This window comes from Hyperolius riggenbachi, chromosome 1 (assembly GCF_040937935.1).
Source record: "Hyperolius riggenbachi isolate aHypRig1 chromosome 1, aHypRig1.pri, whole genome shotgun sequence".
Lineage (NCBI taxonomy): Eukaryota > Metazoa > Chordata > Amphibia > Anura > Hyperoliidae > Hyperolius > Hyperolius riggenbachi.
In genome coordinates, this window is record NC_090646.1 from 514,181,857 (window position 1) to 514,205,765 (window position 23,909).

Below are 23,909 nucleotides of genomic sequence, written 5' to 3' on the forward strand. Positions count from 1 at the left end.
TTCTTGATTATATATAAGACCCAAACATGAAGATAGAAGTTCTATTCCTTCACCATACTATCAGAGAAAAAACAAGGTTTGGGATGGAATTCCATTTTACACCTGTACTATACATTTTGGTACAGTTGTCATTGTCCATTTCCAAGCAGTTTAAATGTTCTTAAATTTAACATAACATTTGCATCAACTCTAAGGCTGGGTGCACACTTGTCAGTGCATGAAAGGTCACGTTTTCTGTCACGTGCTTTTGTTGTGCGTTGGTTTTTTTCCCACACAAATGTTTTTCTTGCATTTTGTGTGCGTTTTAATGCATTTGCGGTTCGCATATACAAAACGCATTTGCGTTTTGTACACGTTTTGCATGCGTTTTTTTATATGCATTTTTTTTGCATGCGTTTTTTATATGCATTTTATGCAAATCACTAGTAAGTCAACAAGAAGTGGAAATACATCATAAAACATGTTTTTTGCACTAAAACGCAATACCTCTGCTTCACCATTGACTTTCATTATGTGCGTTTTTAAAACTGCGTATTATAAAACGCACACAAAATTCATATGCGTTTTTTTATGCTGCCTATTGACTAACATTATACACGTTAAAGCGCTGCGTTTTATGCAACGCTAGCGTTTCTGGCTAGTGAGTCCCCTGCCTCATCTCATTGACCATGACTAAGTGACACACTCTGCATACTGTATTGTAGATAGAATGAGTTCTATAGTATATTAGCACTGGGCTGAAAACTGGAGTGCATTCAAGATGGCTTCGGAAGGCAGCCACAGCACTGAGCTCCGTCTCTTTTTTTCTTCTTTTCTCCATTTTTTTCTTTTATTTCACCCAGTGCACCACAGGGTTCTTTGACTTTGTAAACTGTATTCCTATTCATCTTCTCTACCTTTCTACTTGAGCTATGTATTGTGCCAAACCCAATTCCGGGCAGGACGCAGTCATGCTTGGCGAAATAAATGATTCTATCAACATTATAGTCCTTGTATAGAAATTACCACAGCAATTCAGTAACCTATGCATCGCCTACCACTTTCTTGTCATCTTCATTGATTAGTCTGTCATGGAAAACCCGTAAAGCTTCATTCCTCCAAACTCTAACCATCTGGCTCACTGTTTGGAATCTGTCAGAAAAAGATAAAGGTTTCAGACAAACTGACCATTTTTATTTATGCACACACTTCCAACAGAATGGGTGAACCAAAATAACATAGACTGAAACATTGGAAAACAATTCTTTTTCCTTCTCCTCCACAATAAACTGGCATAGTGGGAAGTTATATCATTTATGGTCCACTATTGTAAGCATGTTTTTTCCCCAGTAGAAATGTATGTAACACAGGCACAATGCAAGTAAATCCTCCCTTGTTGCTGCCACACTCACCTAAGCAATAGCTTAATTCACTTCTGGTACTGAAATGGATAGGGAAACTGTGCACACATAGGTATGTTTCTGTAAACATTGCTGGCCATCAAATAACATGCAGGGGGCTAGGCAGCACAATGGCCGGTGATGCCTTTTTTGTTAAAACAATTGTGTACCGGCAGAGTGGCAAAAGTAGGACCTAGGCAAAAAAAGTTTTGAGTTTTTTTGGGAAAAATAACTTTTAAAGGAAAAAAAGAGCATGAGAGCAATACCTCCATGCCCACCAATCACTATTAACCCTTTATTCTGCATGCAGGCCGGAGTTCCCCAGGAAATTCAGAGCTCTGCCACCTGAGAAATACCAGCCCACACATCAATAATGTTAGGGGGTACACTGCATGGGGGAGTGGGGGGCACAAAGCCATTTCCCTGTTGCAGAGCATTCCTGTCCAGCAGTTGCTAAAGGATTTGGGGGGGGGGGGGGGGGATACACAAGCGGCAGGCCCTGATAACCAGCCCTGAAATTCAGATAACTAACAACCTCCTAGCACAATCATCATAATCAGCTCTATAAGCACCTCTTGACTGATGAGATTCACACACTACTCTCTAATCCCCTAACCAGCTCAGCAGCGTCCGATTGACAACACTGTGCAATACAGCAGAGTGGCAATACTGTACAGCACTAGTTCTCTCTCTTCTAGTTTTGGTATGCAGTGGATTTCAGGAATCGAATGAAAATATTTATTCTGAAGCAAGGTGTATCAACTAGCAATATGGCACAACCACATATTATTGGACATTTCCAGGCAACAGAAAACTGGACTTTAACAGCTGTTGTGAATAAGTGTTTTTTTTCTGGGTTTTTTTTTGCTAAATATGGAGCATCAAATGAAAAACTTTTGGCACCTAAATATTTTCCAAGGCAACTGCTTCCCTCTTTTGAGTACAGTAATAACATAAATGAATAGTAAAACCAAGGGCGTAGCAATAGCCACAGCAGCTCCTATGGGGTCCTTGAGCAGAGGAGGCCCAGGTGGTACTTGATGTATTCACCAATAACTTTCTTGCGTTTCTCCATCCTATGATTTTGTCTCAGTGCCCATGGACTTTAAGCAGTGTACATCACATTATAACTCATATCGATAGGGTAGGGGCAGGTGGTATTGCTCAAGAATGTCTACACCTTATGGCCCCGTGAAAGTTTTCATATGAGGCCCCATAATCTCTAGCTACATTGAGTAAAACAACAATACCTTTCTGGGGTAGTAAGAACCAATCCATTAAATACTCGAGAGAGGTCCCGCAGATTGAATATATAGTGGAACTTGGATGGTGTCGGAGGAAGGTCTCGAACAATCATTTTATATAACTCCAGAGTGCAGAGAGTCAATTTATTACAGATGGATTGGACATCTTCATTGAAGAGCTACAGGACAAGCACATAAGCAAACACAGTTTAATTATGTTAAGACCGTTTTCATTGCAAAATGCATCATTTATGTCAGCAATTATGATGCTCTGGTTATAATACATTCTGAGTCACTCGCACAGGTATGGTTAACAGCTATTTCACACAAGATGCATTTTTTTCCAAAGCTCTGACCAGGAAGATGAATATAAAGAAAACTCTGAGACTTTCCCATGAGAAGATGGACTAGTCCAAAACCTTTCAGATCTGTCAGGTTTTTACAACCTACTGTAGGTGATATAGGAAAAGATAACTTTGTAGTGCATTTTATTCAGCAAAAAATATAAAATGTTATAAACATGCATTTTACATTTTGTAATTTTTCATGATAATGGTCCTTTAATGTATGAATTCATCTTATCAAATAAAGTCCCATGGTATCTGCGTCCACTGTCTGCATCCAAGTCAGCCGTAGTGTGCATGCACGGGGCTGTGGCCACGCACATGCGTGAATGCATGCACACTACCCCTGTATGCCTGGGACTGTTCTAGCACCCATTACTGTAACGGGCCTAATGTCTAGCAATGGATAAAACACTTGATAAAATCTGACTTACCGCCATGTGCCCGAACAAGATGGAGAAATAAATATGATGCAGAGACTCTTCTGAAGGGAAAAGCACATTGAAGACACTAAACAGGGAAATGAATCGGGTGTCCACTTCATTTCGGCCACCACCTGCCTTTCCCATAGCGGCTATAAATCCAAGATCTCTAAGGAACTTGCAGTTCAGTTCTTTGCCACGATCATACATGCCCCCTTTCTCCAGCAGAAGCTTTAGGAGAGCAATTGGCTGCTGAGTCCCATATTCATCAACCTGGATAATAAGTGTAACCCAGCTTTAGTTTGGAGACAAGCATGGACAGTTGAGAATTGAGAAAAAAATACTATGTTATATGTAATACTGAAAATAATAACAAAACAACACCTAAGCAAAACATAATATTTGAGATTAAAAAGTTTCTCCAAAACAGTAATTGTTTTATTCATTGTTATAAAAGATGGCTTCCATCTTTTTTGTTTATAATAAGATTATTGTTTTAAAGGTCATCACCACATACGGTTGTCACTGTGGTGTGAAAGGGCAGTTCTATAGCTACAACAACGTGTCTGATAGTTAATTCTAACCTTAGGCATATTCATATCATCCATAAACACCAGAAGTCGCTTGCCCATAGGTGGCCCATAGGTGTCCTTTGTACGTTTCTCCACATTGGCTTCTAGATTGCGTTGGATGTCCATTGAGGTAGTTCGGGAGGAGAAATTAATAGTCAACAAAATCTGCCAAGGCAAAAGACACACACATAAAACTTATTACAATGCATTTTAAATGCCCCTTTCTCCTTACTTATAATCTGGTTTGAAAGTTTGCAAAAATAAGCCTTTGTGCTGTAATAAAGGTTATCTATGTTGGAATGAGGTTGGACAAATCTTTTTTGTGCTCGTCCTGATTAAAAAGGCAGATGCATAATCTCACACAGTCAGGACCCATTCATTCTAATGCCTTTGAGGCTGTTAATCAAGAATTTAAAATCACCAGAATAAAATCAGTCTAATTCAAACAGCTCAGGTGGGAGAGCTGACTACAGAGTCAGCTTACAGGCTACTGGAATACTTGTATTTGATACATTTTAAAGAGACTCCGTAACAAAATTTTTAGCAGTATTTCTCATATTCTACAAGTTCCTAAGGCTGTTCCATTGTGCTCTGGCTTACTGCAGCACTTTCTACTTGCACGGTCTTTGTAATAAATCAACTTCTCTTTCCCCTGTCGGATTTGTCGGCTGTGTCTGGAAGGCTGCCAACTCTTCAGTAATGTGAACAAGTTAACCCCTTCCAAGCCCCTCCAGTGCTCCTGTGATGTTTTATTCCTTGCAAACAACCTCCCTGCTCTCACTGTCAGCTTGTCTGCTATCTGTGAGGCTGATAAACACAGACTGATAAACTGAACAAAGAATAGCTGGCTGAGGAGGAAGCTGCCTGTCAGGCTGACAGGAGTGCAGAGCTGAGACTCCAGGCTCTAAAGACACAGCTTGTCATGCTTTATTGACACAGAGCTCTTTCACAACTTGCACATAACCTCTGGAGACTGAATTCAATGTGTAACTCACTGAATTCTCTGTGTACTCACTGTGTATTAACTGAGTTCACTGCTCTGCTGATCTACTTCCTGTTTTGGTGGCCATCTTTTCTGTTTACAAAACAGTTTATAAAACAGTTTTTTACCCTCTTTATTGCAGCGGAGAGCAGCCAAAATAATACAGAGGGGGCTAGGAGATGACCCCAAACAGGCAGGGATGTTTGTTTATACTTCATTTTGTGAATACAGATTCTCTTTAACCACCCTGGCGTTCTGATAAGACCGCCAGGGAGGCTGTGGGAGGGTTTTTTTTTAATAAAAAAAAAACTATTTCATGCAGCCAACTGAAAGTTGGCTGCATGAAAGCCCACTAGAGGGCGCTCCGGAGGCGTTCTTCCGATCGCCTCCGGCGCCCAGAATAAACAAGGAAGGCCGCAATGAGCGGCCTTCCTTGTTTTGCTTAGATCGTCGCCATAGCGACGAGCGGAGTGACGTCATCGACGTCAGCCGACGTCCTGACGTCTGCCGCCTCCGATCCAGCCCTTAGCGCTGGCCGGAACTATTTGTTCCGGCTGCGCAGGGCTCGGGCGGCTGGGGGGACCCTCTTTCGCCGCTGCTCGCGGCGGATCGCCGCAGAGCGGCGGCGATCAGGCAGCACACGCGACTGGCAAAGTGCCGGCTGCGTGTGCTGCACTTTATTTCATGCAAATCGGCCCAGCAGGGCCTGAGCGGCAGCCTCCGGCGGTGATGGACGAGCTGAGCTCGTCCATACCGCCAGGCTGGTTAAAGGACACAAAAAGAAACATGAATGGCAAACGTTATTCTTCCTCCAGTCCTATTAAACTTTATGAGTTCTCCCATTTATATTAATTATATATGCTAATTAGAAGGTGTATTGTACAACATATTGTGGAGATGACAAGAATCAAAGTGCCTTGTTTTAGACGTACTTATTAAATAAAATGACTATAATTACCAAGTATACTGTCTGGGTGACTCACCCAATCCTGTACTAGCCCTATAATTCCATACACCCAGTTCAAGGTACAGTATTTGGTGATAGAAAGTTTATAAGTTGTCATACACCATGGCATGCTTCTCTATTCAGTGTATTAGCGTTCAATTGAGTCAAAAGGCTCATTGAGAACCTACTGTCAAAGCACCCTTAGAGGACACCATCTGAGATCAGATTTGCTTGCAGCATAAAGATCGTTCAATCTCTATTTGCAGTCATTACAACATTTTACTAATATTGGTAAATAAGATACACTCTCTCTTCAAGGCTATCTCTGTTGATGAGACTTATCCACTTTCTGTCAACACCGAAAGTGAATGAAAGTAAGAACATTTACCTTCAGCAGGGGTACCAACAGCATTGAAAGTCAAAAGTACACTCTAACCAAAACTTAAATAACAGTTTGGTGAAGTTGGGTTTCAAAATGTGAAAATAATGTTAGTACCTGGCAACATTCTCAGTATTGATCTCTGCTTAGCAATAATAGTTTGCTAGTTGGCAAATACCAATGTGTATGTTTGTAGTTTGTATGGGAATAGCTGTGTAGACTGGAAAGAACAGTTAGTTACCTAGGGTATTCTATGGAAAGCTCTGTGGTCATACAATTTAACACGACAATTTTTGTAGCAATAGATAACGTGTGCCTAGATAACAATACTGGATAAAAACACCAAATCTTAGTACAGCAACAATCATATATTACACAAAGTATTGTACCGTGCTATCGCTGTTGAGGTTCCTTAGAAGGTTCAAAGTAGTTGCAGTCTTAGAAGTTCCAGATTCACCAACAAGAACTACTGGTCGTTTAATTTTCACCATCTGCTCCAAGAGCCATGTGGTGCGTGTTGTGTCCACAGTGGGAACTACAGAAAACATTTTATTGTAATTTATATTGTAACTTGTAGTTAACTTATTTAAATATGCATGTATTTTCTATATCAAGGATAGTAAAACCTTTTTGTACAGGACTCTGATGAACCTAGACATGAGCAATTTTCTATTTGACAAATTACTCTTCATCAGTTTAAAATGGCTGTGACATTGTCAAAGCAAACCTGAGATGGGGTTGGTAAAAGTTAGATACTTACCTCAGTAGATGGAAGGCTTTGGATGGTCCAGAGGTTTCCAGGATCCTCACCCAGTCCACCATTCCAGAGCAGGATCCATCTTATGGCCGTACTACCATACTTCTTTCCTCAAATTCTGCAGAAATTCATATTCATCAGACCCTGCTATGTTTTTCTGTTTTCAGTTGCTCAGCTCCGGTTAGTCTGTGCCCAATGCAGCACCAGCTTTCTGATTTGGGCTGACAGAAGTGGAACCCAACATGTTTTAGCATGGCATAGGATACTTTTGTGCTCATCACAGTTCTAACGAGTGAATGCCTGACCAGCCCATCTGGAACCCGAAAGCCACACCACAGTCAAAATCACTGGGATCCCAATCTAGTGATTGTTGTGAAAATTAAACAAAACTATTACAGTAACATATCTGTATGATATTGCACAGTGTTCAATGACTGTCTAATGCAATTATAGGAGCTTGTTTATTAGACAGACATAACGTTTTTAATTTGTTTAAAATCCAATTACTGGGTCGCTCTTACCTAGAATATCAATGAATTTCTCCTCTGATTTATGGATATATTGTGGGACCAGATTGCTCCAAGGTATCCATTTCTTTTTCTCACCATCAAAGTGAAAGTCATAAATTGTGGGCAGTTGACCTATAAAAACAGAGGTTTGATCACTTCACTTCCTTCAGTCTGCTGATTAAGAACAGTCACTTTGTGATCAATATAGTGAATCTCACCTGGAAGCTCCCCAGGGCCAGCCAGTGTCTGCTCATCATAAACAGCTGACATTGATGCTAAGCGCTTTATATACTCATCAAATTTCACTCTTCCAGCTTCCAGTAATGTGGCTCCCAGAGAGCAATACAAAGCTTCTATGAAATAGCATTCAAGCACGTCAGCATCTTCGACTTCTGTGTCCATCAAAGCATCCAGCATCATCGACAGCTGAGTCACCTGTTACAGATAGGGCAGAGTATTAACACTTTACTTATATGGAATTTTAATGTTTGTGCTACCCAAGTTCTTTACAAAAAAAAAAAAAAAAGAAAGAAGAATCAAAAAAACAAAAAAGGTTTGCTTTCAATACGGTGAAGAAAAGTAAACACAAGTGAGCCAAGTGTTTTCTTGAGCTTAGTGCTCCTTGATGCAAATTCACAAGAGAGACAATTATACTTCATGACGTGTATGACTTTAAATTCATGAGCCCACTTATCAAATTCTGTAAATAAATCAATCAGATGAAACATGTGAGCAAATGGGGCTAAGAGCTGAATTACTCACACAGCTTCAGGTTCAGCATAACTGTCACTTGCCACAACCACACACTGTATCCTCTCAGGCATATTTCAATAAAGTGTTCATTCCAGACCACTTTATTATTCTGTCCTCAAAACTGCTGAATTTTAAATCCACAGATCTGTTTACATTACTATCATTATCAAACGTTATTTAAATAGCGCTAACATATTACGCAGCACTGTACAATAGATACAGGAGACATCACAACATAAAACAATGTAACACAGAAACATTACAGCATCCAACAGTGGTACACAAAATAGTGATGCAACAATGTAGGGGGAGAAGTATAGCAGAAGAGTCACTGGGCCAAATCCAACTCAACATGGGCCATATGCAATTCACTTTTTCTCCTTCGTTTTCTCCTAGGTCATAACTTCTCCCTTAAATGCTTTTTTAAGCCACCAGCAAACAATAAAATACTCAAAATAATTTTGATAGTACTCTTTCACTTACTTTTGGTACTTTTTTTTAATTACAGAAATCTGAAAAGTTATTTTATATAGAAGATGAAAAATTATCTCCTAGGAGACAACTCAGGTGAAAAAGTTAATTGCATATGGGCCCTTTTCTCCTAAGTTTTCTCCTAGGTGATATTTTCACACCTGGGGCCATATGCAATTCACTTTTTCACCCGAGTTTTCTCCTAGGTGATATTTTCCCAACTTGTCAATAAAATGCCCTTTAAACCACCAGCAAGCAAGCAAGCAAATGCTCAAAATAATTTTGATAGTACTTTTTCTTGCATTTGTGGGTACTTTTTCTATTTCAAAGTGCTAGAAAGTTATTATGAATTGAAGATGAAAAATTAACTCATAGGAGAAAACTCAGGAGAAAAAGTGCATATGGCCCCTTATCAGTAAAATTCAATTTAAGCCACTAGAAAGCAAGACAATATTTAGAATAATTTTGTCAGTACTTTCTCACCTACTTTATGGTACTTTTTCAGTTGAAAAGTGCTGAAAAGTTATTTTAAAAAGTGCTTCATTTTTACAATAATTATTTATACATTATTTAGTCAATGTTTGCCCATTGTAAAATCTCCCTGATTTGTGTTCTGACATTTATCACATGGCGACATTGTTACTGCTGGCAGGTGATATCTGTGGAAAGAGATGATGCATTTTTGGCAGTTGGAAACAGCTGTTATTTCCCAAAATGCAACAAGGCTCCCAAAATGTGACGTCAGCACCCTGGTGCTGACATCACACTGTTAGAGGGATTTCACCATAATATCAGCCATACAGAGCCCCCTGGTGATCCGTTTGAGAAAAGGAAAATATTTCTCATGGACAAAGGGGTTATTGATTGGAATGAAGTTCAATCCTTGGTTACGGTTCCTCTTTAAGCGGTGGTGGTGGTGGTGAAAAAGTAGATATGTATGTTACATATGGTAAGTACATTTTTGACTTTTTTGACTTTTAAGGACACTGTGTGATATGCCCTTTCAAAGGGTACAGCTATTGACCCCGAAACAATTGTCGGATTTATAAAATTGCTTAATTTGCTGTCCATTCATTTGGACTTTTTAATGAGTCCATTATTGGCTTCAGCACCACTGCTGCAGTAAGAAGTATACCAATAATCATATCGACTTCTCAGTGTAGGAAGGGGGATTTACCTTAAGGGGAAGGATGGGGGGGGGGGCAAGCTTAATCCCCACCATTCACAAAGCACCATTCTTTTTCTCCTGAGTTTTCTCTTAGGTGATATGTTTACATATTGTCAATAAAATACATTTTAAGCCACCAGCAAGCAAGAAAAAACTCAAAATAGTTTTGACATTACAGTTTCACCTACTATTTGGTACTTTTTCAATTTCAAAGTGTTGAAAATTCATTTTTAAAAAAAGAGGATGAAGATTATCTCTTAGAGGAAAACTTAGGAGAAAAAGTTACTTGCATTTGGGCTATTATCTCTTTCAAGGCTTGCTATTTCAAACTTCAATATTAGACAGTTTGGCCCTTATTCAATTTACTTTTTCTCCTAAGTTTTCTCCAAGACGATATTTCACACCTCATCAATAAAATGCCTTTTATGCCACTAGCTAGCAAGAAAATACTTTTGACAGTACTTTTTCACCTACTTTTTGGTACTTTTTGATTTGCTGAGTGCTGAAAAGTTACTTAAACAGAAGATGAAAAAATATCACCTAGGACAAAACTTAGAAGCAAAAGTTAATTGAATAAGGGCCTTTATTGTATTACTCTATCTTATGCATGTTGGATTATTATCGCAAATTCTTTCTGTTTTAAGAAAGCAAACTATTGTTTTTCTTAACATCTTAGTGTGACAATCCAGCCCCGCGATCCCGTCGAGATCTGCTCCCGTTAGCGTACGCAGGAAGTACGGGCGCAGACGGACAACGAGACCGGTTGCTGGATCGTCAGAGGTAAGAAAGAAAGGGGCGACAGAGCGTGCCAATCCCGTCTAATCTGCTCCCGTTAGCATACGCAGGAAGTACGGTGAACAGACTGACAATAAAGATTGGTCGTGCAGCTGCCGACAATATGTAATGGGACAAACATCCACCAATCCCGTATTACTAGGCCACTGCTGCCATGCAGGTCTCATGCACTAGAGACTGCTGGAGGCAAATTCACTGTGTGCGTAGTAAATGGTTAAGATTGGTTGGAGGTGCCCATACATGTACAATTCTGATTGTATATACAATCTGTAAACTAAAAATATCGATTTCGCGCTGGAAATCGGATAAATACACTGCCACCACTGTCCGGTTGTATGGAGCGGACAGTCTCCAACGCTATCATAATACGGTAGCCAGCCCAATCACGTTCAACACGCTCAAGTCACCGTTCGGGGAATAGTCACTTCCGACGGCTTAAAGACTGTGAGCAATGTGACGTTAAAGAAAGATTACTGGGTCCCTATATGATGCAATCTCGAATTGTATTTACAATCGAGAAACGAAAGTTATCGATTTCGCACAGGAAATCTGGTACTCGCTAATCCTAGAAGGAAGAAACGGTTATTTACAACCTAGCTAGCAAATCAACAATCATAAGCAAATCATAAAACAATGCGGTAGTATGACTGACTCTTCAGAGGGCAGATTCGTTATAGCAGCAATCAGATGACCAGAACAGGCACAAGACTGAACGATAAAATCGTTAGTTTATTTCTAAACTACATACACACAGCTTATTTTAGAACAGATTGATTGACAGAGAGAAGGCAAGAAAAGGAACAGGATGTCTGATTATATACAGTTCAAATACCGTTATTGGTAGTCCATGCGGCAATCGCAAGTCTTTGGCGAAAGTCCCAAAATGGCGGTTGCCATGCGGCCAACAGGCCTTTGTTAGAAAGTTCAAAGATGGAGGTTGGCCCGTGTCCCTGCGGGCTGCCAGGATGTTACTAGGCATCAGATTGAAGGTAAAGGACACTGGACTTTTGGATCATGTCAGTTTTGTTCCTCACTGTAGGTGGGAGGAGTTATGACACATACAAGTCCAGCCTTGCAATTTGAATAAGGCAATGCCCCCTTAGGCAGGGAGAGGTTTTGGGCCAATTCATATTTTGCCCGCTCTCAGCATGCCCGTAGGTAATATCAAGAACCCGAATGAATATTCACAATCAGCGTAAGTGTGTGAATCTGCTAATACCAAACACGAGGAGTCTAAATCGCTAATAGCACCGTCCCCCCTTTCACCTTACTGGCACTGGTTCCGAAAGATCCAGAGGGCTGAAAATCTCTCAGGACCAGTGTCATGTGGAATCTAATAAACTCCGTGAATTTGAGGGAACTGCGATCTTGGGAACACCAGAAATATTACCCAATTGTGCCTATTTATTAAATACAGTTTCTACAGTTTGGTTGAATCTTTGGGTGCCCAGATGGCGTGATAAGGATCATTCCTGTCTCCTTTCAACTCAGGCCACAAGGCAGCTAGGTGTCGGACTCCTGGTGGGTCGGTGCCGATCAGGCTGGAGAAAGCTACAATTTATGAGCTTCTGTCAACTGATATCTACCCTTCACCTGATGGATGAGGTCATAAACACCTCAGGGGGTCCCCTGTGCTGGCAGAGAATCTTTTCAACAGGAGGCTAATTAACTGACCATGAAAAGATTTCTCCAGCCCTTTGGTGAAGGGAAAAAAAAGTGTATTTAAACCAAAAACTGTCAGTTTGGGTGGTTTGCGAAGAACTAGCGTTGGTAACTCCATGACGCATTCGATATGTCATATCGACGGCGTCACATCTCCCCCCTTTACAAGATTGGGGAAGGAGCGGTTAGCAGGACCTTGACTGAAGCAATACCAACTTGTTACTTGGGCTCAGTACAGCGGGGCAGCCTGGGTTCCACATGACCTTGGGGGTTGCCCTTTTTGTGTTGGTCAGTGGTTTAGCCAGGAGGCTACAGGGCTTTGCAAACGTCCTGTAGTATCCCGCTGTTCCCAGAGAGGCCTGTACCTCTGTCATGACAATTTGATATGCGTCTGGTTCAACGGTCAGATTGTCAGCTGACAGCTGTCCTAGTACCAGGGACGAGTGATCACAGTGTTGCTCCCAAGTCGGGGGGAACACAGGGATGTCATCCGGGTACGTGACTGTACAACCATGCTTGCTTTTCCACAGGTCGTTCCACGCCTGGAGAAAGGTGGCTTGGGCATCCATCATGCCAAAAGACATCCGCATCGAGGCGTTTAAGTCCAAGGGCAGGGTGAATGTGGATTCCAGGCGTGCCTTGGGCACGGTTGGAATCTGCCAGTATCCGTAGCTCCGATCTATGATCGTTAGGTAGTTGGCGGATGCCAGCCAATCCAACAGATCACCGAGGGGAGTCATGGGATACGCAACGGTTATTGGGATGTCGTCCGGCATCCTATAGGCCTCACAGAACATGGTGGTCTGTGAGCTAGAGGATTTGCGGAGGACAGCCATCTGTAACATCTCCTCATACTTCATCTTCACTTTTGTTTGCACCTCCGGAGAGGCGCTGTAGGGGATCTGCCATAAGGGCTTGTGAGTCTCCGGGTCCCTTCTGTGAACTGCTGTATCCAGCCCAGGGTTGCTGCGAAGATTTCGCTGTGGGGGCGCAGTGCGCTTCAGCGAGGCCTTCGGGGAGTACGAGAGGTGGGGGGTGACTTTCACATCATCCGCCAATTCTCGTGTGGGAGCTATCAAGCCTGGCAGGGGACCTGTGTCTTCCTGTTCTAATTGGCCGTGCTCTCCCAGAACTAACTGCGTTCTATCTGACTGGGCTTCTAACAGATCCACATGGACCGTGCTTTCACCTGGGGTGTCAGTTACATGGGGAATGGGTTCACTGGAGTAGTTACCATTCTCCCTGTACACCTGTAGTGGAGCTTCCACTGCTGGCGGCTTAGCGGTCTGGCCACTAAGCGCACGCAGGTTGGAGTCGCTCTGTAGTATCCTCACCGATGTGGGATTACAAATCTCAGCCAGCTGCCTAGTGTGATCTGAGGTCAGCTGCTTAAAATCAAACTCTCTGGGGTCAGAGCTGACAGGAATGCCGGCAGGCTCTGAGCTCAGGTTACCAACAGTACTGTGTGTGTCTGTCTGCACAGGTACACCACAATAAACATCACCTTTTGGGTAAATCAAAATCACGTCAATATTGACATTGGTCTGGGGGTCAGAGATATCAGGGGAAGTCAAGACTTCTCCAGATAGTCCTGAGTCCAGGCTACCGGTGACACTGAAAGCGTCATCCAGCGTACTCTCACAGACATGCACAACATTATCAAAAGCGTTTGCATAACATGACATGTCATTTTTAGCATGCGTGTCACCCGCCTGAAAGTCAGAATTGTCAGAGGGAATCCCTGCTGTCAGCTCTGAGTTCATGCGGCTGGCCATAGAGCATGTAATGGCCAAAGAATGTACAGCGTTTCTATCACAATTATCACGGACACATGCAATTTCATTAGTAATAACAGGTGCAGAAAGAGATAAAAGACAGTCAGTTGCTGGTACATGTAAATCTGGGGGTACCTCCCGCCCAGCGGCGTTAGGTACAGTAGCATTAGCAGGTAAGGGTTTGACATCTCCCTGTTTTCCCAAAGGCTTGTACAGTACCTGGTGGTCAGGGAGTCCTGCTGGGAACTCCTGCATATCAGCAGAAAATTCCGAAGGGCACACAAGCGTGCCTAGACCAGTGCCAAGCACAGGAGGAGAGGGAAACTCAGCAACAGCCCGCTCTGAAAAACCCACCCCCCATCCGGCCTTCTCGGGACCTGGGATAACAGGGTTGTGGTGGTTGGGCCTGACTTCAGTCAGGGTGAGGAGCTTTTGTGGGAGAATATCTTCCTCTGTGGCAAGGTCGGAACAGACCAAGGAAACATCTGCTTCTGGAGCACTGGAGCAAAAGATGATCTGGTCGTCCACTGGAGCACTGTGACGATTTCCGGAACCGTAGAGCATCTCTGACACGCTGACAGGCAGTGCAGAGGGTGATGCAGGTGACGGATCAGGGTTGCTAGCCATCTTCGGGCTAGGGACGGTCGTTCTTTTCCTCTTGGGACAGAAGAACTGTATGTGGCCAGTCAAGCCACAAAGGTTGCACGTGCGAATGGCAGGTGTGTCAGACTGGGATGCAGCAATAGCAGCAGCTGCAGGTCTCAGTGGCACAAAGCTCACTGGACCAGGAGGAGCGAATGCAGTAGGCTTACCTCCTTCCAAGTCTGGGGACAGTGTTCTGTGACTGTCCAACACCAGGGTTCTCTGGCTGTCAGGTACAGGAACCTGATGGTACGCCCTCTCAGAGGTGCGCACAGGAAAGTCTCGTTCCGTGCCCTCTTCCATGGCAGGAAGATTTGCTGTGGGGGTCACGGGTAGAGGTTCGCATCTCTCCACCGAAACACATAGTGAAGAGTGCTGATTCGATTGGGTTAGCTGGGCCAACTCCAATTCACGCTGGAGCCGTAGCTCTTCGATCTGGAGATCCCACTGGCGCAGACACTCTCGGTGCCCCTGGTATCTGCGCAGTTCCTCGCCGGTCAGGTTTGCCAACTCCAATTCCCGCTGGAGTCGTCGCTCCTTGGCCTGGAGATCAAACTGGCGCAGCCACTCTTGGTGCTCTGCTTCACGCTGGAGCTCCTCCGCCTCATGCTGGAGCATCGCTGCCTCATGCTGGCGCTGACATTCTCGGAACTCCTGGTACAAGCGCAGATCCTCGCCGGTCAGGTTTGCCAACCACTCCGGGGCATTAAGCAAGGTGGCGACAAGGATTCCATCTCTGGGGTTATGCCACCAGCTCAGCCTTGCTTGTGCTGCAAGCAGCAATTCCGTGCGATTCGCAGAGGGCTTGCACGTCAGGAACTGACCAATTTTGGTGAAACTGAACTGAATCAGACATTCAGAAGAGAAGAGTATAAGAAAGAATAGGGTATAGCAAAGAAAAAGTTAGGAAATGTAGACCAATCTATTCGCTATCAATGTGTACCGTTTTGTGCCCAGAACTTCGGTTCTGCAAGACAGGATACTTAGTGACCACTGTCTTATTATTCTGGTTGCAAAGACTGAGTTTGTCAGATCTTTGCGCTCTGATTTCCCAAAAGCTGGCTATGCCTGGTTTTGGGGTGTGCTATCCCACCGCTGCCACCAATGTGACAATCCAGCCCCGTGATCCCGTCGAGATCTGCTCCCGTTAGCGTACGCAGGAAGTACGGGCGCAGACGGACAACGAGACCGGTTGCTGGATCGTCAGAGGTAAGAAAGAAAGGGGCGACAGAGCGTGCCAATCCCGTCTAATCTGCTCCCGTTAGCATACGCAGGAAGTACGGTGAACAGACTGACAATAAAGATTGGTCGCGCAGCTGCCGACAATATGTAATGGGACAAACATCCACCAATCCCGTATTACTAGGCCACTGCTGCCATGCAGGTCTCATGCACTAGAGACTGCTGGAGGCAAATTCACTGTGTGCGTAGTAAACGGTTAAGATTGGTTGGAGGTGCCCATACATGTACAATTCTGATTGTATATACAATCTGTAAACTAAAAATATCGATTTCGCGCTGGAAATCGGATAAATACACTGCCACCACTGTCCGGTTGTATGGAGCAGACAGTCTCCAACGCTATCATAATACGGTAGCCAGCCCAATCACGTTCAACACGCTCAAGTCACCGTTCGGGGAATAGTCACTTCCGACGGCTTAAAGACTGTGAGCAATGTGACGTTAAAGAAAGGTTACTGGGTCCCTATATGATGCAATCTCGAATTGTATTTACAATCGAGAAACGAAAGTTATCGATTTCGCACAGGAAATCTGGTACTAGCTAATCCTAGAAGGAAGAAACGGTTATTTACAACCTAGCTAGCAAATCAACAATCATAAGCAAATCATAAAACAATGCGGTAGTATGACTGACTCTTCAGAGGGCAGATTCGTTATAGCAGCAATCAGATGACCAGAACAGGCACAAGACTGAACGATAAAATCGTTAGTTTATTTCTAAACTACATACACACAGCTTATTTTAGAACAGAATGATTGACAGAGAGAAGGCAAGAAAAGGAACAGGATGTCTGATTATATACAGTTCAAATACCGTTATTGGTAGTCCATGCGGCAATCGCAAGTCTTTGGCGAAAGTCCCAAAATGGCGGTTGCCATGCGGCCAACAGGCCTTTGTTAGAAAGTTCAAAGATGGAGGTTGGCCCGTGTCCCTGCGGGCTGCCAGGATGTTACTAGGCATCAGATTGAAGGTAAAGGACACTGGACTTTTGGATCATGTCAGTTTTGTTCCTCACTGTAGGTGGGAGGAGTTATGACACATACAAGTCCAGCCTTGCAATTTGAATAAGGCAATGCCCCCTTAGGCAGGGAGAGGTTTTGGGCCAATTCATATTTTGCCCGCTCTCAGCATGCCCGTAGGTAATATCAAGAACCCGAATGAATATTCACAATCAGCGTAAGTGTGTGAATCTGCTAATACCAAACACGAGGAGTCTGGATCGCTAATAGCACCGTCCCCCCCTTTCACCTTACTGGCACTGGTTCCGAAAGATCCAGAGGGCTGAAAATCTCTCAGGACCAGTGTCATGTGGAATCTAATAAACTCCGTGAATTTGAGGGAACTGCGATCTTGGGAACACCAGAAATATTACCCAATTGTGCCTATTTATTAAATACAGTTTCTACAGTTTGGTTGAATCTTTGGGTGCCCAGATGGCGTGATAAGGATCATTCCTGTCTCCTTTCAACTCAGGCCACAAGGCAGCTAGGTGTCGGACTCCTGGTGGGTCGGTGCCGATCAGGCTGGAGAAAGCTACAATTTATGAGCTTCTGTCAACTGATATCTACCCTTCACCTGATGGATGAGGTCATAAACACCTCAGGGGGTCCCCTGTGCTGGCAGAGAATCTTTTCAACAGGAGGCTAATTAACTGACCATGAAAAGATTTCTCCAGCCCTTTGGTGAAGGGAAAAAAAAGTGTATTTAAACCAAAAACTGTCAGTTTGGGTGGTTTGCGAAGAACTAGCGTTGGTAACTCCATGACACATTCGATATGTCATATCGACGGCGTCACACTTAGTAAGGGGGCTTTTAGGACCATTGTAGTCCCTTACACACTCCAATGAGTTCTGGGTCACCATGAGCTCGCTGGTTAGTCTGTATCTATCTTAAAAGACTTTGAAATTAAAGAGTGAGAAACATACACCGCATCTTTCATCTCACTGGCAGTAGCTGTGTAACAAATGCTGGAGAGGCAGCCGCGGTGAACAGCGCTACCACCGCAGCTGCCTCCAGCTCTCTGTTTAGCAGCAAATCCAGGCCTCAGGCGTCTAGCACGCCGAGGACGGAACTGTCAGTTGCACATAGGGTTGCCTTGTCGCGCGCGCATAGACAGGACCTTTATGCGGGGAGGAGGCGCGCAGCTGACCGGCTGGTCGGCTGACGTCAGAGGAGCCGCTCGCCGCTCTTCATTGGTTGATCGCTGGGGGTTTGCCTGGAGGGTCTCCTCTGCTTCATAAGCCTTGCTGTGTCACTCGCAACTTGTCTGCTGTTGCGAATACTTCGTGTTAGCGCTCAGACCCTTAGATAGTTCCGGTGTGCTTTGATCCGGGAGGAAACCGGGGTATTTCACACAAGATAGGAATTGTTTGATAGCTTTAAGCATTACTTTACTGTATATTATTTGTATATGACTCTGGTTCGTTCTGACCTCTCTCTTGCTCAGTGATTCTGTACCTTTGCTCATCTGATCTTGTTGCCAACCCTGCCTGTTTATTTCTTCCTGACTCTGCCTTCCGATTTTGTACTGCATCTGTCTGTCTGTTGCCAAACCCGATCTGTCTGACTACTCTACTCTCACCAGAGGGCCCTTGTCTCTGGTGAGAGGCACTATACTGATTGTACCCACCAGCTCCTCTGGTGAGGTATAGCTCTTATCAGTATTACTGTTGCACCAAACACCATCTGTATTTGTTGTCACATCAGCTTCTGATATACCAGTATTATAGGTGATTCTGCAGATCACCTTATAATCAGGTATATATCTGCATTATAGGGGATACTGCAGATCACCTAATAATCAGAATTCTGTCTCTTGCTGACAGAAATCATTGCAAGCTGGAAATATCACACCTACTGAGCTGAGTATGAAGGAATAAGGAACACTGAGCTGTCAACTAAAGTCTTGAACAAAATAAAGGCATCAGCCTGGACATTTCTGGCAAGCTATGGGTCTCTCGCAGTCCTAACCTTTTATGATTTTTATTAAAGTAACACATTTATAATTGCCTAGTCACTATCGACAACACTGCTCCATTTTACCTTCACCGGCAAATATGAGCTACAGTATATTCAACCTAACCAAGGAACCTATCAAAGGACCAGTAGAAGTCCACCCACAAGCACCATTTAGATTACCATGTTCAAATCTGTTTGGGGAACTATTGTTTTCAATTTTTCTCCCTGTTTTCCATCCATAACTCCTTCCACAATCATTTCCAGACAGTGAGGTACGTATTTCTCAAACAGGCGGTTTAATTCAGTCTGCTCTTGCTGTAAAGAAACAAGGGATGAAGATTTTTTTTAAAGTTATTTTACCAAGAAACAAACAAAACAAAATACAAATAACATGTTAATTTTTAAAAGACAGGCGTAGCAAAGAAATGTAAGTTACAATCGCTATCTACTTTTAATTAAACAAAATACAAATAATAATCCAACAGGCTATATCTAACTACAAAGATCATAAAAAATGTGTAAAGTTACAGAAAGTTCAACAATCTTAAAGAGAATCTGTACTCTAATATTCTTACACTAAAAAGCATACCATTCTATTCCTTATTTTCTCCTGTGCCCCTCTGTGCTGTTTCTGCCACTCCCTGCTGCAATCCTGGCTTGTAATTGCCATTTTTAGGCAGTGTTTACAAACAAACTAACCAGCTTGTAATAGGCTCACATAAACAGAGTGTGTGAGTCATACAGAGTGTGCAGGGGGCCTGCAGAGGGTGTGTATTGCTTCTATCCAATCGCAAGCAGCCCTGCACATTCCACACATTCAAGCCTTAGCCCGACAGACACGACAGAGGAAAGGAGATAAGATTTATTACAGAGACAGTGCAATTAGGAAAGGCTGCAGTAAGCCAGAGCACATTAGAACAGGCATAGGAACTTATAGGATAGAAGAACTAAGGCTGAAAAATTTGTTACAGAGTCTCTTTAATAAAATAAAAACCTATTGTTGCCCCCATGCAGTCACTGCTACAGTCAAGTAAAGTAATACCATTTTTTTTGTTAATGTGTGCAGTTCCTGTGTTCTTCTCAGCTTTTATAACCAAGAAAGTCTGACAAATCAGCTACCATTATCTCTTCTTCAGTCCACATTTCTTAGCACTGCCTATTTTTGGCACGGGGATATCAAAATACTGTGTGATAATGTATTTAAAGGACCGCTCTGGCAAAAAAGTAAGCTGTTAAAGTCTGACAGAACAACAGGTTTTGGACTACTGCATCTCCTCATGGGGGATTCTCAGGGTTTTCTTTGTTTTCAAAAACATTTGGCTGAATGGCAGTCTAACTGCCAAAATAGTAAGATACCAGCCAGCCTCCCTACTTGTACACTATTTTGTCAGTTAAACTTAGCAATTGCCGTTCAAGAAATGCTTTTGAAAACAAAAAAAAAGCCATGAGAATCCCCCATGGGGAGATGGACTAGTCCAAAACCTGTTGGTTCTGTCAGATTTTAACTGCTTACATTTTTCACTGAAGTGGTCTTTAAACCACTTTGCGTCCCTGGTCATTTTCACAGTTCAGCTAAGTTCTGATTTCTTTGGCAATAACTTTATCAATAACTATCACCACTAAATGATCTATATATTGTTTTTTTTTCAAGACAAATTAGGCTTTTGTGGCTGATAGTTGTTTTCAGTAATTACCTTATTTTCTATACATTTTAAAATGAAAATAGAGAAAAAAGTGACAAAAAATACACAATTTATCCACTTTCATACATTATAGCTTTAATGTAAACAGAGAAGCAGCGCGATCATTGTAAAAAAAAAAAAAGTTTCCCAGCCTCCCTGAACTTCCTGCAAGCGTACTCCCTGTACGCTTGCAGGACGCATTTACAAAAAGTTACTGTGGCCATCTTGTGGCCAAATAGTAAAGCTACACCCAAAAGCATTTTTCATATACAAATACATAGTTTTACATAATAAATTAACTCAATAACAGTGTTATTTAGGATTTTGTAGGGAAGAGAGTGCAGAGACGTATTTTAACATCATGAAGCTTCAACTGGTTAAGCACCAAAGGTGCGTACACATGCACTACATCTGCCAACGACGGGTCCGTCAGACCATTCTGCTGTGCGGACGTTTAGCCGACGCTAGCACGTGTGTACGCGCTGTCGGCGGACTGAAAAAGCTGTTTCTGAACGATCCGCTGAGCGTGTGTACGCACCTTAACTGTCTATTCTGAACAGTAACTGCCAAATTATGCCTAAGGGCCCGTTCACACTACACGCGTTTCCAGCCGTGTTTCGGAAACGCGTGCGGGTGGCCCGACACGCAGGACATCAAACAGTGCATAGAGTGCACTGTCTGATGTTCACACTGCATGCGTTCTGGACCTGTGCGGTCCGGGAACGCATGCTGCACGCAGATTTTACAAAAACGCGCGGCTGTCCCATTCACTTTTCAGTGATGGGATCAGCCACGCATCGCATACAAACGCGGATGGCGTGCGTTCGTACGCGTTGCGTTCTGCATGCGTGGCCGTCCGCGTTTTGCAGTCTGAACGGGCCCTAAAAGTATACCATAATTCTCTCCAGCCAGTCATATAATTCAGATAGCTAATCTTCTGCCTGTACATCTGACCTCCCAGTAATGTCTATGTGGCCTAAAAGGTCTAAATACTGGAGAGAAAATGAACAATTTTTATGACTGAAAAGTAAATAAGCAAGGGTCATAGTGAATTGAGTCCCCAGGGAGAAAAGCGCTATAAAAAAACTATTAAGATTATCCCGTGTGGCGATTTCATAAACTCATAGGCCTCAATTCATAAAAGTGCCTGCGAGCGGGGAAAGTCGAGCGGGGAAACACCGCTGTCGGTATTTCCGCCTTCAGGGTGGTAATTCATAAAAATGTTGCCTGTTTTGACAGGCGTGCGGAGATACTCCGCTGTAGGCAGGCGTTAGGCTGTCGGGAGACATGCGGAAGCCGGAGAAGCAGGCGGAATCCCTCCGTGCGGTGTTCTCTCTGCAGCTGCTTGGGAGGTCTGTCCCATTCACTGCAACGGATTCCGCACGCTTCTCGCCACATCAGAGGTAGCGGTAATACCCGTCCGCATACCGCTACCTCTAATTTTTATGAATTGACCACTTGTTACTTTTGCTGTGATAATCACCGCGCAAGGCGGTGATTTATCACTTTGCTCGCGAATGTCGGCTTTTCATGCGGAAAAGCCTTTATGAATACAGATCTTGCTGTGTGGTCGGTAAAGTGTGCCGTTTTCTGCATTCCCGCATGCGGGAATGCTTTATGAATCGAGGCCAATGTCTTTAAATTGCATTTTGATTTTTATTTACAAAAAGTTAGTTTCAAAGTATTTGCAAATAGCATTCTGACTCTTATTTACAATTTTTATTTAAAAAAGGTTAGGTAAATAATATACTGTTCCAATAATTTCTGCAGAATTCCTATCATGCTTTTCATAGCTTACCTTGTTCTGCTTATTACTGACCCACTTTTGCCAATAAGGTTTGTATTTTAGATTTTTAGGATCAACAAAGACCATTCCACAGCGGGATACAGTGGCTGGCGATGCATACTGCAAATCTCCAACCTAACAAAACAAAATACAATTACGTTCTAACATGACCCAGGCTGCACATAATGGAAATCAATATAAGGAAGACAATAAGCCAAACCTCGAACAATAAAGCACAGTGTGCTTGCAGTCTGATTCTCTCTCCATTTGCCAAGGTCAATAACTTGTTGTCATCCATCACTGAATTCATATTTTCCACCCACAGAGCATCCACATCTCCATCAAACAGAATGTACCTGTACAAAGCAAGTATCAATTTCATGGCAGAAACAAAAAGAAACTTTCAAAGGATAATGTTCCCTTTGTGATTTTATTTGAAAAATTGAGTATCAACCTATTGTACGTACATTACATTCAAACAGAATTGGTTTCCTATTTATGGGCTGTGTAAGTGACAAAAGATGAAATATGGGGCAGATGATACATTGCACATTATGCGATCTCTGCTGTTACATCTAGTTTGATGTTGTTTCGTGCTAATTCATGGAACCATGAACTATTATTCTGCCTCAATATAGGTAATATTTTTATTTGATTAGATGTTTATTTTAATACCTACATCGAATCAAAAAGAAAAACTGATTACAAACTAGAGTCTCAGCCGATCAACTAACAATCAAAGCTACTGGGAAAAACAGAATTTTTATTGACTATGAGCTGTGGGAGGGAACGGAGATTGACGGTCATATGTTTTTGTTCAGTATCAAGTAGTACAAAGCAAGGACAGGACAGCAGTTCAATTACCCTTTGACTAATGTTCTACTGAAATTGAATGATGCAAAGAGGTAAAATGATGGCTATTCCCTAATCACTATCTGAAACACAGCAACTGTTTGCCAGATTGGACAACTAACAAGTATATTAATAAGTAGAGTATCATAATAAGTAGAGTTGGAAAAACCTGTGAGTGTAGACCTGTAGCATAACTATAAGTGCAAATGCTCAGAATTTGAGTCCAGTGTGTAACGATTGGTGTCAGCACACAGAGAGAATCTGATTATTGGTGATCTGCAGTATCACCAACAATACAGATATATATACCTGATTATTGATGATCTGCAGAATCACGATAATACAAGTATAGCTAACCTCTGGACACCTGAAAACGTGTAAGTGTTTGGTGCAACAGTAATGAGTAGAATCTCCTGAGGAGCAGATGATTCTAAGCAAGGAGAGTCAGACTCTACTGCAGTCAAAGGACTCCTAGAGGATGAGTCCCTGACTGGTTTGCAGAGAGGTCCCTCTGAGAGACAGGGGGTCCCTGCAGATGGACTGAACACCCAGGGGTGGGTGACAGCCAGAAGGGTCGGCCAAATCGGG

The 23,909-nt window shown here is 42.9% G+C and overlaps 1 protein-coding gene across 1 annotated transcript in view; it reads right to left on the minus strand.

Annotated features, from left to right (window-relative positions):
• The window catches only part of DNAH10 (dynein axonemal heavy chain 10), a 182,728-nt gene that overhangs the window by 72,345 nt on the left and 86,474 nt on the right, over positions 1-23,909 (minus strand). The window contains exons 40-49 of the mRNA XM_068244102.1: positions 22,690-22,825; positions 22,482-22,604; positions 19,182-19,316; positions 7,753-7,969; positions 7,547-7,666; positions 6,658-6,803; positions 3,974-4,126; positions 3,402-3,662; positions 2,630-2,802; positions 1,038-1,131 (exon numbers count right to left, since the gene is read on the minus strand). Of these exons, the coding sequence (XP_068100203.1) occupies positions 1,038-1,131; positions 2,630-2,802; positions 3,402-3,662; positions 3,974-4,126; positions 6,658-6,803; positions 7,547-7,666; positions 7,753-7,969; positions 19,182-19,316; positions 22,482-22,604; positions 22,690-22,825 (1,558 nt within the window). The remainder of the gene's footprint in view (positions 1-1,037; positions 1,132-2,629; positions 2,803-3,401; positions 3,663-3,973; positions 4,127-6,657; positions 6,804-7,546; positions 7,667-7,752; positions 7,970-19,181; positions 19,317-22,481; positions 22,605-22,689; positions 22,826-23,909) is intronic.